This window comes from Macaca fascicularis, chromosome 4 (genome assembly GCF_037993035.2).
Source record: "Macaca fascicularis isolate 582-1 chromosome 4, T2T-MFA8v1.1".
In the NCBI taxonomy this organism is placed as follows: Eukaryota; Metazoa; Chordata; class Mammalia; order Primates; family Cercopithecidae; genus Macaca; species Macaca fascicularis.
In genome coordinates, this window is record NC_088378.1 from 35,678,131 (window position 1) to 35,698,582 (window position 20,452).

At 38.5% G+C, this 20,452-nt stretch overlaps 1 protein-coding gene across 3 annotated transcripts in view; it reads left to right on the forward strand.

Annotated features, from left to right (window-relative positions):
• ENPP3 (ectonucleotide pyrophosphatase/phosphodiesterase 3) overlaps positions 1 to 20,452 on the forward strand; it is a 96,975-nt gene that overhangs the window by 62,907 nt on the left and 13,616 nt on the right. For all 3 annotated transcript variants that reach the window (XM_015448666.3, XM_074037059.1, XM_065543408.2), the window contains 5 exons: positions 5,472 to 5,538; positions 7,067 to 7,154; positions 9,182 to 9,360; positions 11,026 to 11,077; positions 13,056 to 13,210. In XM_015448666.3, coding sequence (XP_015304152.3) covers positions 5,472 to 5,538; positions 7,067 to 7,154; positions 9,182 to 9,360; positions 11,026 to 11,077; positions 13,056 to 13,210 — 541 coding nt within the window. The remainder of the gene's footprint in view (positions 1 to 5,471; positions 5,539 to 7,066; positions 7,155 to 9,181; positions 9,361 to 11,025; positions 11,078 to 13,055; positions 13,211 to 20,452) is intronic.

A 20,452-nucleotide genomic window follows, 5' to 3' on the forward strand; every position in this document is an offset into this window, starting at 1 on the left:
ACCTTTTTAAGAACTAGAGATAACCAACAAAACACCCAACCAAAGGATCTTTGCCCAGGTAGGAAGATAACAACTATAATCAGGTGGGATAACTATTGCACAAGTACAAGGCTCAAGGAAGCAAAAATTACAAACCCAGCTGTGAATGTCAAGGAGCATCAGAGAATGCTTCCTGATAAGGGTGGTTGCTGATTGGGTTTTGGAAGACTCATGATGGGACAGGATACACGTTGCCATACAGCAGGTCTGCCATGTACAGTCTGTGGGCTGTATGTACAGTAGCATCCTGCTAACAAGGTGAGTGGGAGTGGAAATGGAATCTTTGCTCAGCAGCTCACCAAGCCTTAATGGGGGCTGCATTGGCAGGAGGAAGGGGATTCGTTATTGTTGTTGTTATTGTTTTTGCCAAAAGTGCCATCTGCTTGCCAAACCTTGAACACTGCCAGGCTGCATCCTTCAAAAGGCACCTTTTTTTCTCTCAATGATCTGCCCAGAGCACCTTTTTTTTTTTTGAGATGGAGTCTCGCTCTATCGCTCAGGTTGGAGTGTGGTGATGCGATCTCAGCTCACTGAAAGCTCTTCCTCCCAGGTTCACGCCATTCTCCTGCCTCAGCCTCCTGAGTACTACAGGTACTACCTCCTGGGACTACAGGCACCCTCCACCACGCCCAGCTAATTTTTTGTATTTTTAGTAGTGACAAGGATTCACCGTGCTAGCTAGGATGGTCTCGATCTCCTGACCTCGTCATCTGCCCTCCTTGGCTTCCCAAAGCGCTGGGATTACAGATGTGAGCCACCGCACCCGGCCTGAGCACCTTTTTAAAGCCAGCAGTAGCTCTAGGGCAAGGAAGGGTAAAGAGAAGGAGGCAGGTTTCCAGATAGAAGAACTGGAGTAGTTCTTGCAAGTAGTTCTGCATTGCTGGAGCACTGAGTGCATGAAGCTGTCATGTGTACAAAGGACCTTATCTGAAATGACAAAGGAGTGTGACTTTGATCTTGAAGAAAGTAGGCTGTTGGTAGATACAGGTGGCTTGAGGTGAATACAGGGATATCTGTATTTGGAGAGTTCCTTCGAGATGCTACATGGACGAGGATGGTCTAGCACAGTGGTCCCCAACCCTTTAGGCACCAGGGACTGGTTTCATGGAAGACAGTTTTTCCAGGGTCAGGGCGGGAAGTGGGGGATGGCTTCAGAATGATTCAGCGCATGACATTTATTGTGCACTTTATTTCAGTTATTATTACACTGTAATATATAATGAAATAATTTTACAACTCATCATATTGTAGAATCAGGGAGCCCTGAGCTTGTTTTCCTGCAACTAGATGGTCCTATCTGGGGGCGATAGGAGACAGTGACAGATCATCAGGCATTAGATTTTCATAAGGAGTATACAACTTATATTCGTTGCATGGGCAGTTCACAATAGGATTCATGGTCCTGTGAGAATCTAATGCCACTGCTGATCTGACAGGAGGCGGAGCTCAGGCGGTGATGCTCACTGACCCACCACTCACTTCCTGCTGTGTGGCCTGGTTCCTAACAGGTGTGGGACCATGGCCCAGGGGTTGGGGACCCCTAGTCTAGTGTGAAACAGGGAAGCCTGTTAGAAAGGTATGTAGTGATCCATTCCTGGGCACGATGGCAGCCCCAAGGGAGTCCATGAAGCCACGGGGATGGTGAAACTGTATATAGTGCATCACTGGGAAGGTATTGTGGTTAACTTAGAAGCCACAGTTTCTAGGATAGTCTTGCTTTTATCATATTCTGTCTGATGTTTGTTCTCATTAGAACATAGGTTTTTATTTCCAGCAGTGTTAAATAAGATTAGGGGTGTGTGTGGGGGGGAGGGGTGTGTGTGTGTGTGCATGTGTGTGTGTGTCTGAGAGGGAAGACTCAGAAGTTCTGAAGGCAGGATGATCAATTCGGGAACTTGTTCAGGTCAGAGGATCCAGCTTAGAATGGTGGCAGTAGGCCGGGCATGGTGGCTCATGCCTGTAATCCCAGCACTTTGGGAGGCTGAGGTGGTTGGATCACCTCAGGTCAGGAGTTCAAGACCAGCCTGGCTAACATGGTGAAATTCTGTATTTTCTCTACTAAAAATACAGAAATTAGCCGGGTGTGGTGGCAGGCACCTGTAATTCCAGCTTCTTAGGAGGCTGAGGCAGGAGAATAGCTTGAACGGGGAAGGCGGATGTTGCAGTGAGCCAAGATCACACCATTGCACTCCAGGCTGGGTGACACAGTGAGACTCCATCTCAAAAAAAAAAAGAATGGTGGCAGTTACAGAGGAATGAAAAGAACAAACAGGAGAGATACCGCACAGGAAGACAGGACTTGGCAACTGATCTGGCATCAGGAGAGAAGTCTTGCTCATCTCCCACCTGTGCCATTACCCAGCTGTGGTAGAGAACCCCAGCCTTGATTTCAACTGTGTTAATTAGACATGGGGAAGATAATGGAGAATTTGTTCCAAAATATTTCATATAGGACTTGGAAGTTGAGCTAACTTATGACAGATAAAATCAACTCATTTTCCAAGTGCCAGCTGTCATTGTTCCATATGTAACTTCCAGAGCTAAATTAATGATTAGACATGAACATGAGGAGGTAGAGGGCAAATTTCCAAAGTTTTTACTTGGAAATAAATAGAAATTAGAGCTTTTCAAACAAGGTTTTAATCTTTTCCTTCTGAATGAAATTTTGCAATATTTACTATGGTTTATTTAAATTGAGCTGGATTAGGAGATGGAAATATTCTTAAAAACTAGATTTTTCTGAAAATAGAAAAATAACCATAGTATGAGCATTAGAAAATTTACCAAAAATCTTAGTTCAAAAAACCTTTTTCTTTCTTTCATTAATGAACATTCTAGCTTTCCACACAGAATTTAAAACTTAATTACCTCCTACTAAATAATTCCAGTAGTATTGGAAAACCAAATATCTATGCAGTAAAAATTAAAAATTTTATTTATTAATAATTTAAAAAATAGAGGCCGGGCGTGGTGGCTCATGCCTGTAATCCCAGCACTTTGGGAGGCTGAGGGGGGGCAGATCACCTGAGGTTGGGAGTTAGAGACCAGCCTGACCAACATGGAGAAACTCCATCTCTACTAAAAATACAAAATTAGCCGGGCATGGTGGCATATGCCTGTAGTCCCAGCTACTCTGAAGGCTGAGGCAGGAGAATTGCTTGAACCCAGGAGGCTGAGGTTGCGGTGAGCCAAGATCATGCCATTGCACTCCAGCCTGGGCAACAAGAGTGAAACTGAGTCTCAAAAACAAAAGAGAGATGGAGTCTTGCTATGTTGTCCAGGCTGGTCTCTAGCTCCTAGGCTCAAGCAATCCACCCACTTTGGATTCCTGAAGTGCTGGGATTACAGGTGTGAGCCACCATTCCCAGCTGAGAATAAAAACACTTTTTAAAACCTATTGTTTGGGCTGGGCATGGTGGCTCACACCTGTAATCCCAGCACTTTGGGAGGCTGAGGTAGGTGGAACACTTGAGGTTAGGAGTTCCAGACCAGCTGGCCAACATGGCAAAACCCTGTCTCTACTAAAAACACAAAAATATTAGTTGGGTGTGGTGGTACATGCCTGTAGTCCCAGCTACTCGGGAGGCTGAGGCAGGAGAATTGCTTGAACCCAGGAGGCAGAGGTTGCAGTGAGCCAAGATCACGCCACTTTATTCCAGCCTGGGCGACAGAGCGAGACTTAGTCTCAAAAACAAACAAACAAACAAACAAAGAAATAAAGCCTATTGTTGTCATAGTTTTATGCCAACAATTTTATTGAAATTAACTAAGATAAGGACATGAAGTGACATCCTTAGGGTATCAAACTTAATTTCCTTAGGAAGCAGGACTTGTCTTGCTTTCCCCATTCCAGGTACTTACCTGGTGTCTCTTTTCTTCGCTCTATTGGGTACAGTTGAGTGAGTGTGGCCTGGTCAGAGTTGTGATTTATTTTTTAATTTGTGATTTATTTTTATTTTCTATTTAAACTGAATTAGAGTCAGTTATGAAGTTTTTAAATGTTTTTATGTTTAATATATTTTTAAAAAACACTAAATTACTGTCCTGTCATTAGTCGAGTTTGTAAAAACAGAAACCCTGTGGTGTCTGTGTGTTTGTGTGTATGTGTGTGTGTGTGTGTGTGTGTGTGTGTGTGTGCGTGTGCGTGTGTGTGTGTGTGTGTGTGTTTGCCGTTGGGGTGAGAGGTGGGAGGGGGGAAGCAAATGAGAGAAACCTTTTAGGGCCAGCCTTTGGAAATAGGAGTCCTTTGTTCCCTTCAGAGACCAAATTTGACCCAGTATAACACTGTTGCTTTAAAAGATCTAGGATTATTTATTGCTATTTTCCAAATATGAAAAACAGCTACTTATAAAATTTTTAATACTGCTGAATTCAAAACAGTATTAAAATGTAGGCAAAAGCGAATTAATTAAATTTGAAAAGTTATTCAAATAATAAAGCAACAGCCAATGGAAGAAAATCACAAAGGTAAACATTATATAATAATAACCTCTCAATTTACGGAATATACTAGCTTCTTTTTACCAAGTACAGTTATGTGTCGTATAACAACCTTTTGGTCAGCGACGAACTGCTTATGTGATGGTGGTCCCATAATATTATAATACTATATTTCTACTATAACTTTTCTATGTTTACATGTACTTAGATACACAAATCCTTGCCATTGTGTTACAACTGCCTACGGTATCCAGTACAGTAGCATGCTGTACAGGTTTGTAGCTAGGAGCAATAGGCTAGACCACATAGCCCAGGTGTATAGAAGGCTGTACCATCCAGGCTTATGTAAGTGTACTCTGTGATGTTTCCACAATGATGAACTTGTGTAAGAATGCATTTCTCAGAACATATTCCTGCCCTTAAGCAACACATGACTGGATTATAATTAATTTGCCCTGCCTATTCTTTATTCATGCTTTCATATTATTTTCCTAGACATCTTCACTGGAAAACAGAAATTGCTATTTTTCCCCAGTTGCAAAGATTTATTCCTAAAGCATTGAAATGCTAAAATAACATATTAACCAAACTATTCTTCAGCATGTAGTCATTGATGTGTAAAGGTACATACATGAGCTTGAAGACAAATTCACTTTTTAAAAAATCTGTGCCTTTATTACTAGCCTTTAGTTAGTATCTATCAGTCAGAGACTTTTGAATTAGATTTATAGATCCTGGAATTTTCCTTTCTTCTCTCATACCCTTCTGTTTGTTCCATTATGTTATGAATTTGAGCATGAAAATAAATATATTTATTCATTGTTGATATAAAAATTTACTTATTCTGTTGTTGATAGAAAAATATATTATTCTGTTGTTGACAAAAAATTTACTTATAAAATTTACAGAAACTATATAAAATTCATTAAAGCTTACAATATGGTCTCATATCGATATATTGATCAGTGTGTAATAATATTTTTTCTTTATAGGAGTAAATCAAATACAAATTGTGGAGGAGGCAACCATGGTTATAACAATGAGTTTAGGAGCATGGAGGTAACTTACTGCTTTTTTTTAAACTTTTATTTTAAGTTCAGGGGTACGTGTGCAGAATGAGCAGGTTTGTTACATAGGTAAACATCTGTCATGGGAGTTGGTCATACAGATTATTTCATTACTCAGGTGTTAAGCCTAGTTACTGCTTTTTTAAAACAGATATTTATTGCACACCTATTTTATCATAGGCGATGTCCAAGACTCTTGAATACATCTGTGAACAAAACAGATTAAGATCCTGCCCTCATGAAGCTTTTATTCTAAGAGGGGGATACAGACAGTAGGAATAATAAAATAATATATTATTTGTTATGTCAGATGATAAATACTGTGGGAAATAAAGAAAAAGTAAAGGAGAGTAAGGGAGAAATTGGGAGTATTTGGGGGTACCCTGGGGGCAGTGAGCAACTTTAAATAGGGTGGAAAGAGTAAGAGTCATTGAGTTGACATTGAGCAGAGACTTGAAAAAGGTAAAAGAATTTGCCTTTCAAATATTCAGGAGACAAGTGTCCCAGGCAGAAGAAACAGCCACTGAAAAGGGCCAAAATTGGGAGTGTGCCTGAGTCTATGAGTAGAAGGCAGCTGATAATCCCCCATAGGTAAAGCTTTGCAACCTGGTTATCTCATCTACTTCCATTTGTCACACACAAACACACACACACACACACACTCCTTTCCAAATAGAAAAAAAAATGTGTTAGGCCTTTTATGAATATGTTTCTTTTTATCATAACATTGCCATGGTGAGTTATATCTTTTTGTAAATATTTGAAAACAATCTCTGGAGAAAGAGCTTTACTATTAATTGGGGTACTATATAATAGTTAAATTAATTATTGCAAGAAAAATCTATGCCTCCAATTCTTTGATGATTATCTTAATATATGTATGTATATACACACAGACCTGTTACCAAAACATAATTGCTTATCTATGTTTGATATTTTTCTTCTAATTGTTTATAGTCTAAAATAATTTGATCTGTTATAAATAATACAATCAAGTTAACATTAATTAATTCAGTGTAAACCAAAATATTTAGGTCTTTTTATCCCAAAAGTGAAAGAGAGAAGTATAAGTGGATCAGGAAGTTAGACTTCATCTAAAAAAAAAAAAAAGTTAACATTTTTGTATCGTGTATTAACATATTTGATTAATGATATGAAACAGTATGAAAAGATAATATGATGTTATATGATTAAATTTCTACTAAATATTGTGCACATATTGCAGAATTATGCTGATACTGCTTGTGTGCTATTGTTTGTATTCTCCTACTTTATTGGTATATGAGGTGCTATGGAGGTAGGTGGAGATAGAAGTAAATATAGCATTGACTATATTTGATTGGGATTGGTACAACATTACAGGTGGCAAAATATGAAAATCATTTTCAAAACTAAAAAAAAATCCCTACAGAGGCCTAATACAAATAGGAGAGTAGTTACAGAAGGAAAATTGTGTCTCTTCCTATATTTGGTTTTGAATTTAAATGACATCTAATAATAATATGACTATTACCACCTAGGCTATCTTTCTGGCACATGGACCCAGTTTTAAAGAGAAGACTGAGGTTGAACCATTTGAAAATATTGAAGTCTATAACCTAATGTGTGGTAAGTATATTTAAATAAGTTTGCCAACAAAATATGGATAGTTTTAAATATATGTAATTTGAAATTGGTAGCAAACTGAATCCCAGAGCCTGGATGCTCTGTAGTGAGAAAGCAGACAATAAAAAAGATGAGGAAGAATTATTCATTATTCAGACTTATTCAGCTGTAAGAGTGAATTATTTTTGTTTTACTAGTAATGATAAACTTTATTTTTATTTTTGAGATGCAGTCTTGCTCTGTCACCCAGACTGGAGTGCAGTGATGTGATCCCGGCTCACTGCAACCTCTGCCTCCCAGGTTCAAGTTATTCTCCTGTCTCAGCTTCCCAAGTAACTGGGATTACAGGCGTGAACTGCCAGGCCCGGCTACTTTTTTTTGTATTTTTTTGTAGAGATGGTATTTCACCATGTTGGCCAGACTGGTCTCAAACTCCTGACCTCAAGTGATCTGCCCACCTTGGCCTCCCAAAGTGCTAGGATTACAGGCATGAGCCACCAAGCCCAGCCAGTAATGATAAACTTTAGATCTCAGAAGACCAACCTTTTCTGTTAGTTACTAGATGATAATTTAACTTAATAAAACTTAGGTAAATAATACTTCCAACTTTTCAAAGCAAGAGAAACATACCTAAAAACTCAAATATTTTCTCGTAATTACAGAGAAGCTCTCTGGCATAAAAACATGGGGAAAAAGTCCTAGCTGGATAGACACTTGTTATCATACTCAATGTTAGAAAAGCCTTAAAGCATTAGGATTTTAGGAAGCCTAACCTACCTTCTTACCTGCGTGCTTGCTGCAGGCCATTGTATTAACAAATCATTTATTTACCCAGCAAGGCAATGAGTAAGCTGCAATTTCACTGTTAGCTTTAGAAATTTGGACATAAACATGCTTACAACTGTCTCTCTTAATCTTGTCATTGCTTTGTGGTAATTGAATGTGACTTAGAGACCAAAAGGTATTCAGTTTTGTTTTTGTTTTTGTTTTTGTTTTGAGACGGAGTCTCACTCTGCCGCGCAGGCTGGAGTGCAGTGGCCGGATCTCAGCTAACTGCAAGCTCCTCCTCCCGGGTTCACGCCATTCTCCTGCCTCAGCCTCTGGAGTAGCTGGGACTACAGGCGCCCGCCACTGCGCCCGGCTATCAGTTTTTAAAATGGTGTGTTGTAGCCTTAAAAACTTACATTCTTGATCCGCACGGCTAGGTTTATGGTCTGGACTCTTGTCCCTTTGCAGAACTGGCTAAAAGGAACTAGACAGGACTGCAGTTCCAGGAGCGATCTGTTAGTGGCAGGCAGTCGGCAGGAATTATTTAAAAGGCTATGTTGGTAAAATATTTATGTTTCATAGAAACACACAAACATGCAAATTATATGTTTCTATGAAACATACAATTGTATTTTGTATTATATATTTTCATAGAAAAAAATGAAAAAATCTCTCTGAATATTAAGCAAAATTCACTAGTTCCATTTTTTAAAAGTGTCTATCTTTAGAGAACTTTAATATAATTAAATGTACTATAAGGAAGATTATAAATTATTTATTTAAACTTGTTTTTATTAAGAATATAGCTTTTTATGCTAGAAAATCATGATATGCTTATGAAACAAAGTGGTGATTTAAGGAAGCTTTTCTTTGGAGAAACAGAAACCGTTCATGAAAGTTCCTCTGGTTCATCTGCAGCAACTGTTCTTATTCCTCATTTATTTCAAGAGATGGGGTTTCAGTGTCTCCTAAGCTGGCCTCAAACTCTTAGGCTCAAGCAAGCCCCTTGCCTCAGCCTCTTGAGTAGCCGGGACTACAGGTGCACTGCTGAACTGGCTAGTTCTATTCTTTAGCAAGATTAGTGTTTGAAACCATGGAGAAGAAAGTCAGTAAACTGAATGGCATATGGAGTACATAGCTTCGTTACAGCAGAATTTATTAAAGGGAGTGAAAGAGTAGGTGTTTGTTTCTTTCCATCTCCCATAAAGGAGTTGTTGCTTTCCAGTATAAAGCAACTTTGAACTTGTTTTTTCAAAAAACAGATCTTCTACGCATTCAGCCAGCACCAAACAACGGAACCCGTGGTAGTTTAAACCATCTTCTGAAGGTGCCTTTTTATGAGCCATCCCATGCAGAGGAGGTGTCAAAGTTTTCTGTTTGTGGCTTTGCTAATCCATTGCCCACAGATAATCTTAGCTGTTTATGCCCTCATCTACAAAATGTAAGTAACAACTTCATGCATCCATAAGAATGTAAAGGGGCAAGCTATTCTTAACCTGGGTAGCCGACAACTGGGGTAGCAACAACCAGGTTTGTGTTCTGCCTTGGATATTTACTTAGTAAATATATGTGGTTTCTCTAAACCTTATCTGGAAGCAAGAAGTGAGAATGCATATATTATAAGATTAAGTATGGAAATATGCTTTGTAAACCGGAAAGCACTATTTGGTAATTGTTAATGTCATTATAAACTAACTGTCCTTCACCATTCAATATAGTAATCTTCGAGCTCTCTCCAATTATCCTTATAAACCATTCTTCCTGTGGTTTATGAATCAGATGTTCATGCCTGATTATTTAGAGCAGAAAGAACTGGGAGGGTGTAGGGACTGTAGCCTGCTGTTTGACACACCCACTATGGTAGGTGCCGCAGGGTATTCCTTTGGGTAGCAGGGAAGAATCTGGCTGACAGTTGACACTGGGAAGGTCTTTTTAGTAGATCAGGCCCTCGGATGAGTTCAGGAGCAGGACTTCAGATTCCAGGAGACTTTCAATAAGGTGAGGTTTCAGTGCTAGGAGAGGCCCAAGGGCAAGGAGTCATAACAGCAGCTCAAAATATAAGGACCAAGCCTACCTGTGAGAATCAGAGCAACTGGATGGGGTTGAGATTTCAGAGTGAAATTGGAGCCCAGTTATCAGGAGTCCATCAAGCTAAAATTAATGTCCAGGGTCATTTGATGCCAAGTTCCAAATGTGTTTGTAGAACTAAATAAAAACACCTGCTGCCTCAGGTAAGAATTTTTCCTTATAGTCAGAAGTAGGTGAAGACATCACAATCTCTATTCTTCAAAATAGCATTATACCACAGAAATAAATAACCAACCAAAGGGGCTTTACGGGACAAAAGTCTAGCAAACTTCTCAATGAAGATCAAATCCACAGCAAAGATCAGAGTAAGGGTGTGGGTTTCCTACCGACTGCTCCTGATAACCTCAATCAAACTGCCATTAAAAAATAATAATAACATTACTTAGTGGGTATGTTGTTTCTCATTTTAGAGATAAAGCATGCTCAGAGAAGTCAGATAAATTGTCTGAGGCCAGAGAAGCTTGTTCTATCTGACTGCAAATCCCAAGTTCTATGTGAAGAATGCCTCTTGCTATTCAGAGTGTGGTCCCAGGACCAGCATCTGCATCACTTGCAAATTGGTTAGAGATGCAGAATCTCAAGCCCTACCCTAGATTTCCTGAACCAGAATCCATATTTTAACAAAACCCTCAAGTGATTGTATGCATATTAAAGCTTAAGGAGCACTGGGATGTTGTCACCCAACTTAGTCATTGATTCCAGCAGTGATCCGAATGCTTTGCCCCATCATCAATTATCTTTTTGCAAATTCTCTCTCCCTCCCTCTCTCTCTCTGTCTCTATCTCTCCCTCTCTGTCTCTCTCTCTCTCTCTCACACACACACACACACACAGTGCAGGGAGCAGTAGTGTCTCTATATTTCTGAATAGTGGTAGAATCAGAATCTTAAGTTAGTCTAGCTTCTTTGGCAGTATAACACTAAATTGATTACTACAGAAATAATCTTGATTACCCTTTAAAACAGGTACTGTTACTTTGACTCATTTCCTTCCCTTTCCCATTCCTCATTATCTTGCAGAGTATTCAGCTGGAACAAGTGAATCAAATGCTAAATCTCACCCAAGAAGAAAGTAAGTCAATAGAAAACATGTTAAGTATTTGATATTTAGACCTAACATAACACAACGTGGCCCTTTTAGGACTCTCCAAAATAAGCTGATAGAGGTTCCTGAACATAAAGATTTGATTGCCAATATACAAAAGGTAAAAAAAACACAACAACAAAAAACAAACAAACAAAAAAACCTCACAACAGATACAATGACAACAGTATAAGCATGGGGTAGTTCCAGCGGTTCCAGGAACAACAAAACGAATTCCTTGAAGCGGTTGTGACTCATCTGCAGTTCTCTTATTTCCTTTCCTTAGATGTAAGCGGACTGAGCTGCCTGGGTTTGAGTACTACCTCTGTGCTTCCTGGCTGTTTGATCTGGGGCAAATCACTTAGCCTTCCTGTGCCTCAGTCTTCTCATCTGTAATAACTGTACTCACCTCATGTAGTTGTAAAAATTTAGAAAGTTAATACATGGAAAGAGTTTACAATTGTGCCTGGCCTGTAGCAATATTATTATTACCTGTTATCTTTTAAGTATTCTTGTACTAAACTCACTCTGTTTCAGTTTCATTGCTTATAAAATAGGGATACCTACTTTATAGAGTTGCTATCAAGATTACATGAGTTAATATATTTTCCGTGGTCTACAGGTAAGAGCTCAGTAAATGTACTAGTTGTTTTGATAATCTTATAATCTGCCAAGTGTTATTCCATGGCATGAATAGCCTGCAGGTTTTTTTATCCATCACTAATTGATGGATTTTTAAGAATCATACAAGTAAAAGTAAATAAATAAAATAGAATGTTGTTTTAGTCCATTCCAGTTGCTATTAGGTTGGTGCAAAAGTAATTGTGTTTTTTTCTATTAAAAGCAATGACAAAACCCAGCAGGGCATGGTGGCTCATGCCTGTAATCCCAGCACTTTGGGAGGCTGAGGCAGACAGATCACTTGAGGTGAGGAGTTCGAGACCAGCCTGGCCAACATGGTGAAACCCCATCGCTACTAAAAATACACACACACACACAAAATTAGCTGGGCATGATGGTGCACCCTTGTAATCCCAGTTACTCCGGAGGAGGCTGAGGTAGGAGAATCACTTGAACCCAGGAGATGGAGGTTGCAGTGAGCTGAGATCATGCCACTGCACTCCAGCTTGGGTGACAGAGCAAGACTTGGTCTCAAAAGTAATGGCAAAAACCGCAATTACTTTTGCTCCATCCTAATATAACAAGATACAATAGACTGGGTAGCTTATAAACAACAGAAATTTACTTCTCATAGTTCTAGAGGCTGGGAAGCCCAAGATCAAGTTGCCAGCAGATTTGATTTCTGATGATGGCCTGATTCTTCATAAAGGGCCTTCTTCTCATTCTGAGCTCATATAGTGGAAGGAGTGAAGGTGTCCCTAGGGTCTCTTTGATGAAAGCTCTAATCCTGCTCACGGGGGTCTTACCTCATGACTTAATCACTTCTTAAAGGTGCCACCTCCTAATACCATCACCTTTGGGATTAGGATTTCAACGTATACGTTTTAGAAAGACATAAACATTCTAAGACATAAGTTTATAAAATTCCAACATCTTCCCTATGACAATTACTAAAGTGGGTCATCTTTGTTACAAAGTATGTACTTTTGACTTTGAAGGTTTTACCTCTTCATGTACATCCTCTGAGCTGTAAAATATAAGGAATCACAGAGGGCAGGCTTCAGATCATTGCTTAGGCTCTTGCTTGGCCAACTTACTTATCTAAACCTTAGTTTTATAATCTGTAAAATTAAGTAGTAACACCACTATTATTATTATTAATAATAATTACACATAGGATTGTTGTAAGAATTGAAAGAGGTTAAATATGTAAAATATTTGTTAAGAGTACTTGTCATATAATAAGCCATAAGAGTGTGGTAGTTATTATATGGGTAGTTATTACATGCAAAGAAGCATTTGCTAATTTCATGAATCTTTTTATTTTATGTTATTTTAATTTTAGTAACAGCAACAGTGAAAGTAAATTTGCCATTTGGGAGGCCTAGGGTACTGCAGAAGAACGTGGACAACTGTCTCCTTTACCACAGGGAATATGTCAGTGGATTTGGAAAAGCTATGAGGATGCCCATGTGGAGTTCATACACAGTTCCCCAGTTGGTAAGTTCCTGAGTCCACTGATCCATGCAGGCAAGAAATATTTATAATCCTTTCATGTTCTAAGAACTGAATTTTGTTTTGCAGTAGAAATTCAGAGGGAGGGAACTCATTGGCCTATAGCTTGTAAGACAATGTGCAAGTATTACATAAAGGTTTTTATAGGTGCTATATGGGTGCAAAAGAGGAACACATTGTGTTTTGCCTAGAGAAAATGGAAAATGTTTACAGGCCAATTGGCCAATTGGTAAGGAAGGTAGAAAAGGACATTTTAAACAGAAGCAACAGAAGTACGGAGGAATACTATTCATTTAACATTCCCCCATATACATCATGGGTGCACATAGAAGGTGATGATAACTAGATTATAAAGGGCTTTGTATTTATTTGATTATTTAACAAGTGCATTACTATTTGCTGTGTGTTATAGTAGGCACAAAGTGAATAAGGCATAGTTCTTCTCTGAAGGATCTGGAACTCTAGTAAGTCAGACTAGACTTACATGGACAAATGCATTATGTCAGAGATCTCCAGGCTAAGGTTGAGGTCCACTTGTTTAAAGCCCCCGCCCTCTTCACTGTCTGGCAAACTCTCTTGCACTAAGTAGTACCAGGACAGTTGGCTACCCTTCAGGAAGAAAATAGTAGATCCCTACCTCACACCACACACAAAATTAAATTGCTGGTGAATTTGTAGACCTAAATAGGAATAGCAAGTCCATGTTCCCTTTGTGCATATCTTTATGATCTTGGGATAGAGAAGGCTTTCTTGGGAGACAAGAAGAACAACATTAAAAATGCAGAGGAAATTGATTAATTACACTACATAAACATTAATGTATGACAAAACAACAAAGTTGTAGATGGAACAATATATTTGCATTGCACATAAGAAACAAGTTATGAGTATCTAGAATAGTAATTTGATTCAGAATAGCTAATAAATTTTCACCAATCAACAACAGAATGACAAGCATCTTAGTTACTACGTGAACAAAGGATAGGAACTAAGCAATTGAATCTCAATGGCAATAAGGAAAATGTAAATTAAAACAAAACTTAGGGCCAGGCGCAGTGGCTTATGCCTGTAATCCTAGCACTTTGGGAGGCCGAGGCAGGCAGATCACCTGAGGTCAGGAGTTTGAGACTAGCCTGACCAACATGGTGAAACCCCATCTCTACTAAAAACACAAAATTAGGCACGCGGGGTGGCATATGCCTGTAATCCCAGCTACTTGGGAGGCTGAGGCAGGAGAATCGCTTGAACCCAGGAGGTGGAGGTTGCAGTGAGCCGAGATTGCGCCATTACACTCCATCCTGGCAACAAGTGAAACTGCGTCTCAAAAAAAAAAAAAAAAAAAGTAACAAAACTTAAAGTATGCCAAAAGTCAGTCCAAACACTCCTCTGGGGCAGGGATGATTTTATTTAATATATCCTCAGCACAACAGAATTGCCCAGTAAGTGCTTATTGAATGAAATGCATTGAATGAATTAACCACAACCATTATTTTTAGACTTTTAATGACAAAGCTATACCACCAACCACACGGGTAAATAATCAGGGAGCTGTTTTTGTAGAGAAAATCTTAGTATTTTAGATCCAGAGACTGATGACAAACTTATAACTATTACTGTTTTTGCTAAGAATACCACCTCTTTTATGGAAAGGAGATATTGATTCCATAGGTTTACCTACTCTTCCTGTTCCAATTCAAAATTTTGGAGAAAAATGAGTATATTTTCCTACTACTAATTAAAACTTTGTATATTCTGAAAGCCAGTTCTGTTGCTGTCAATGGTTCAATTGTGGTCACTAGTAACAGTACTAATATTTGTTTGCCAATGTGGGAAAATATTTTACCAACAGTTACCTGAGTTCATATGTATGGTTGGTGGCAACATTACTTTCTTAATATGCACAATGTTCAATTCGTGATTTTCTTCAACATACAACATTCCTTAAAATAACTTCTATTTTGTTACTGTTTTTGAGAGGAGTGGCACACTCAGGGTCAGTCCTATTATTTAATTTTCTATTTTGAAAATTCCAAGTATGAGGGATTGTGTGGCATTAAAGGGAATGCTTATGTTTTTAATACTTTTCCCTGCTGTCTTGCATTCTTGAATTTTTATGAGCTTCGGCGGAAACCAAAGGCGGAGAGATTCTAAGTGGGCTCAGGCTAGGAGTTTAGTACAATTCTTCTTTGTTATTGTTTTAAAACTAGCTTCTTTGTTATCAAAAGTTCCTGTCCTTTCACTGATCCCACAGAAGTACTTGTGTATTTCTCCCTCCATGTGACAGGATGGAATTCTAGCAATTTTCTGCTTTCTAATTCAGAAATTACTCTGTTAGTGTGTTGTGGTTCAAGAAAATTACATACAAGGATGTTTTGGGATTCACATAAAAATGTTGTAAATCAGCTCTGTGTTTCAAAAAATCAGACTTTAAATAAGCACTTTTCAGAACATGGACCCAATTGGCTTGAGCCTTTAAGATTTGTGGAGCTTTTGTTTTTCTGTGGTTTTGGTGGGTTTTGTAATTTTTGTTGTTATCTCAGAAGAGTTCTGGGGAAGTAGTTGTGATTTGAAATCATGGTCCTAGAACAGCTGATTCAAAACCATTAAGGTTAGTCAGGATGTACATAGATTTTGCTTCTGGGCCTGTTCAGAAGGAAGATATGAACTAGTATTTCTGTTGCTAGGTGAAAAACTTAAAATAACAGCAAGAATTGTGATTATTGTTTAAAATAGGTATTTCAGAATTTAATATGAAATCAAATTTTTCAGAGTAGAAATCTAGTGTACTTTGAAAAATGCCTCTCTCTCCCCCTATGTATCTATGTATCCTCTCTCTATTTACCTATCTGTCAATCTACACACGTAACTCCCATATCTTTCCATGTTAAAAAGCCTTTTTTTCTTGTTTCTAAATATTATTTTGTGAGTCTTTAAAACAGGGGCATTATTGTGTGTTGCAAACATTTTTGAACTATGAAAAAATTATTTTTCCCTGTAGAAAATAAATCATACAACCAAATAATTTAAAACATACATAGTCATTATCCTTACCGTAAGGCAAAATTGTAACCATTTAATTTTCAAACAAGTAGGTTTTAGCTTGTACATTCAGCCTACAGGTAAGAAGCATCTGTAACTTCAATAGAAATAATTTTATACTCTATTCAAATTCTACTTTGTTTCAATGCCAGACTAAAAGTATAAGCAGCTCATGTTCCTGTCTATACTCATCCTTTACTTCTCCAGAAATATTTTGAGAGCTAAGAAGTTAATATTTTATCTGAGTGTCTGAATTCTATTTATTGCTTTCCTGACTTTCTATCCTGTTGCTTCAAAAATTCCAGGGAACTCTGACAGGATGGCAGGATTGAAGCTGTTTATGTGTGTGGGGTGGTGGTGGTGGTGGTTCACTAAAGCCTTCTTTATTATAGAAAGGACCTTCCTGTACCTCCCCTCCATCCTTCTAGAGGGCTGCCTATTGCAAAATCTTGCCTGGATAAAGGAGGCCACATCCTCATTCCTAGTATTGATGCACTTTTATTTGAGGGTTCAAGTTTGGTATGTAAGAAATAAATCTCAAGATTTTCGGTTAGCAGAAAATGTGACTTTTTTTTTTAGTACTTTCTGGCTGAAGCTATCCCAGTTCATTTCCCCCAGCCCAAAGTCTAAGCTACTTTGAGAACATGGTAAATATTTTGACCAACTAAGTTGTTTAAGCACAACTTTTACAGCCACAGCCTCATTAAAAATTACAATAGACTTTCTTTGTTAACATTTTTATAATTTTAACTGTTAAATTAAAGCATCTCAATTTCCTTACATTATGGAAAATCCATATAGGGCTACACTTATATACTGTATATTTCTTCAAATAAAACTTATTAATGTGAAATGTTTGAGTACAATGATAAAGATGTGTGTTAGGAAATATCAAACTCGCAATATACCAGGGGTCTATGGGACCAACTTGGTCAGCAGTCACTATTCCTTATTCTCCAATTTTATAACATACTTATGTGGCCCTTATACCAAGTGGAGAAACCTGGTCACTTAGAACTGTATACTATGATACGTTTTTGAAAGAATATAAACAAATGCTTTTAGCTTTCCAGCTCTGCCACCTGAAGGAGAGTGAAATAAATGGTGAGAACTCATCCAACTCATTTAGCACAAACGTCTTCGTTTTTCTTGGTGTACTTCTTGTTTTGGTGGACTATATCACTCAGGAGCTTCCTGAGAAAGAAAAAGGTGAAGAGATATTCTTGAGAGTTTGTGGGTCTCGACATGTTTTTACTCTGCCTATATACTTAATTAGTGTTTTAGCTGGTTTCAGAATTTTAGAAATAATTTTTCTTCAAAATTAGTAAGACAGGCCAAGCGCAGTGGCCCACACCTGTAATCCCAGCACTTTGGGACTCTGAGGCAGACGGACCACCTGACGTCAGGAGTTTGAGACCAGCCTGGTCAACATGGCAAAACCCTGTTTCTACTAAAAATACAAAAATTAGCCAGGCATGGTGGCACGTGCCTGTAATCCCAGCTACTTGGGAAGCTAAGGCAGGAGAATCAGTTGAACCCAGGAGGCAGAGGTAGCAGTGAGCCAAGATTGTGCCATTACACTCCAGCCTGGGCTACAGAGTGAGACTCCATCTCAAAAAAAAAAAAAAAAAAATAGACTTCCTGGTCTGATTCTCTAATGTGTTTGAATTTTTCCTATTTTTCCCATCTCTTTGTCTTTAATTCCACCTTTTGAGTCACATCTGCAACTTCATCCTCTAGATCTTATTGAGTGTTTTCTTTTGCCTGTCGTATTTTGAAATCCCAAGAGCTCTTTCTGTTACCTTTTCCCTTTTTAAAAACTGCCTCTGTTCCTTCTTTATGGATGCCATATATACTCTCAGCTCTCTGAGAAAAGAGTTTTCTTCTGGCTTCCACATTGTCTCTTTTTCTTCTCCCTTATTCCCCAGTGTCTAGTGGTCCTTGGCTGTCATCTTCTATTTTAAGAATTAGGCACTAAACTTTATGGCTGGGTCTTTCCAGTCTATAAGCTTCACTATAGGTTGATCAGGAAGAGAACCAGCCATTTTGTTGAGGACTCCAAATTGACAGTATCTAGTTTCCTTTCAGGCTGGTTGTTTTCCAAAGAGAGGATACTTCTAATCTGACTCAGCATATACAGTTTTCAGGCTAAATGGGCAATGAGATTGGGGAATCTTATTATTCAGCATATAGTTTTATTTAATCTCATTGTTTTCAGTATGGTGCACCTGCTCTTGGCTGTGCCTTGTGTCTTTTAGTCTGATCATCCCTCTGGTTTAAACTCTCCAGAGAGTAAACATACTGTCTAGCCCTTTTTGCAGACTTTCAATCTATCCTCTATTTCCAGCCTTATGCAAACTCCTGTCTTTAGGACTCCAAGTTCTACCCTTCTGGGGTTCTACAGTAGGACGTTCTTGGTGCTTTCCCTAAACATAAACTCTTGGTAGTCAGTGTTTACTGGTCTACTAAATTAGATTATTATTTATCTGATTTCCGGCTTCTGAATATTCCCTGTCATCTCTTACGTGTTTTCATTATTACTGTCCTCTTAATGGAATTTTAGAAGGGAGCAAGGTAAGTGTATGTGTTCAATCAAGTTGAGAAGTTTTCTCAACTTCTGTATCTTTTCTAGCTAGAGCTTTGTATTATGTTAGGGAGTACAGTCTCTGCCTTGCTTTTTCTGGACTTTTCTCATCTTCAGCTCCCACCTGTTCTATACCTCAGCATGGTGCTCTCCTGGCTACAAAGACAGCACACAGTGTACGTTGCCTCTTCCTTTGTGAATTGAACTCAGAGGTTTTAGACAACGTAGCTAATTTTGCTTTCAGCACAATGCAGTGAATAAAGGAAGGTCATCCTAATTTAACTTAACCTTCATTTTTTTTTTATAAATTATTTCAAGTTTTATTAAGAAAGATAACCATTACAGGCAGTAGAGAGCATACAAATCAAAATGTCTGAGAAAAATAAACAAATAGTAAAATGTTCACTTACCCATGATTGTATGCTAATCAAAATATGATGACCACATAATATAGTATTACCTTAAATACTAAAGTTAGGCAGCACATTTATAGGATGTCCCCTTGGTAAATAAATCATTGTACTAGTCTTTAAATAGGGTTACAAAGAAATTATTACTGTTTTTTAAGACAGAGTCTTGCTCTGTTGCCTGGGCTGGAGTGCAGTGGCACGATCTCAGCTGACTGCAACCTCCACCTCCCAGGTTGAAGCAATTATCATGCCTCAGCCTCCCCAGTAGCTGGGATTACAGGCACCCACCACCACACCCGGCTGAGTTTTGTATATTTAGTAGAGACGGGGTTCCACTACGTTGAACCTCGAACTCTTGACCTCAAGTGATCCGCCCACCTCAACCTCCTAAAGTGCTGGGATTACTGGCGTGAGCCACCAAGCCTGGCCTAAGACATTATTATTATTATTATTATTATTATTGTTATTTTCAGATGGAGTCTCGCTTCGTCACCCAGGCTAGAGTGCAATGGCGCAGTCTCACCTCACCTCCACCTGCCGGGTTCAAACGATTCTCCTGACTCAGTCTCCAGAGTAGCTGGGATTATAGGCGCCCGCCACCATACCTGGCTAATTGTTGTATTTTTAGTAGAGACGGATTTTCACCATGTTGGCTAGGCTGGTCTTGAACTGCTGACCTCGTGATCCGCCTGCCTTGGTCTCTCAAAGTGCTGGGATTACAGGCATGAGCCACTGCGCCCGGCCGGGCCTAAGAAATTATTTTTAAAATTCTTATATTTCATGAGGAATGAAGCATGGCTGTAAGTTTATTTATATTCAAAACCAATTTGTTTAGACAACTACACCTTCTTTGAATTAATCTTAGGTTGATAAAAAGTTCTTGAACAGCTGAAGAATAATATATTAATACTTAGTTTATATCTGTATTTTAAAAGTAAATACATTTCACTTTCAATTTTTATTTACAAGTACAATATATATCACCACAAAAAAGTTAGATCTTGAAAAGGATTTTAGTTTTTAGGAATAGTTCCCATTATCCTCTCCTCTCAATTCGGGTTTCATTGTGCAAATATTTTTTTCCAAGGTGTATTTGATTTGCCCTCCTGATGTCCTTAACCAGAAGGGAACCACAGAAGAAAACACTGCTGAAGACATCCATTCCCATTGCTTGCCTAGACCTGATTCACTAAG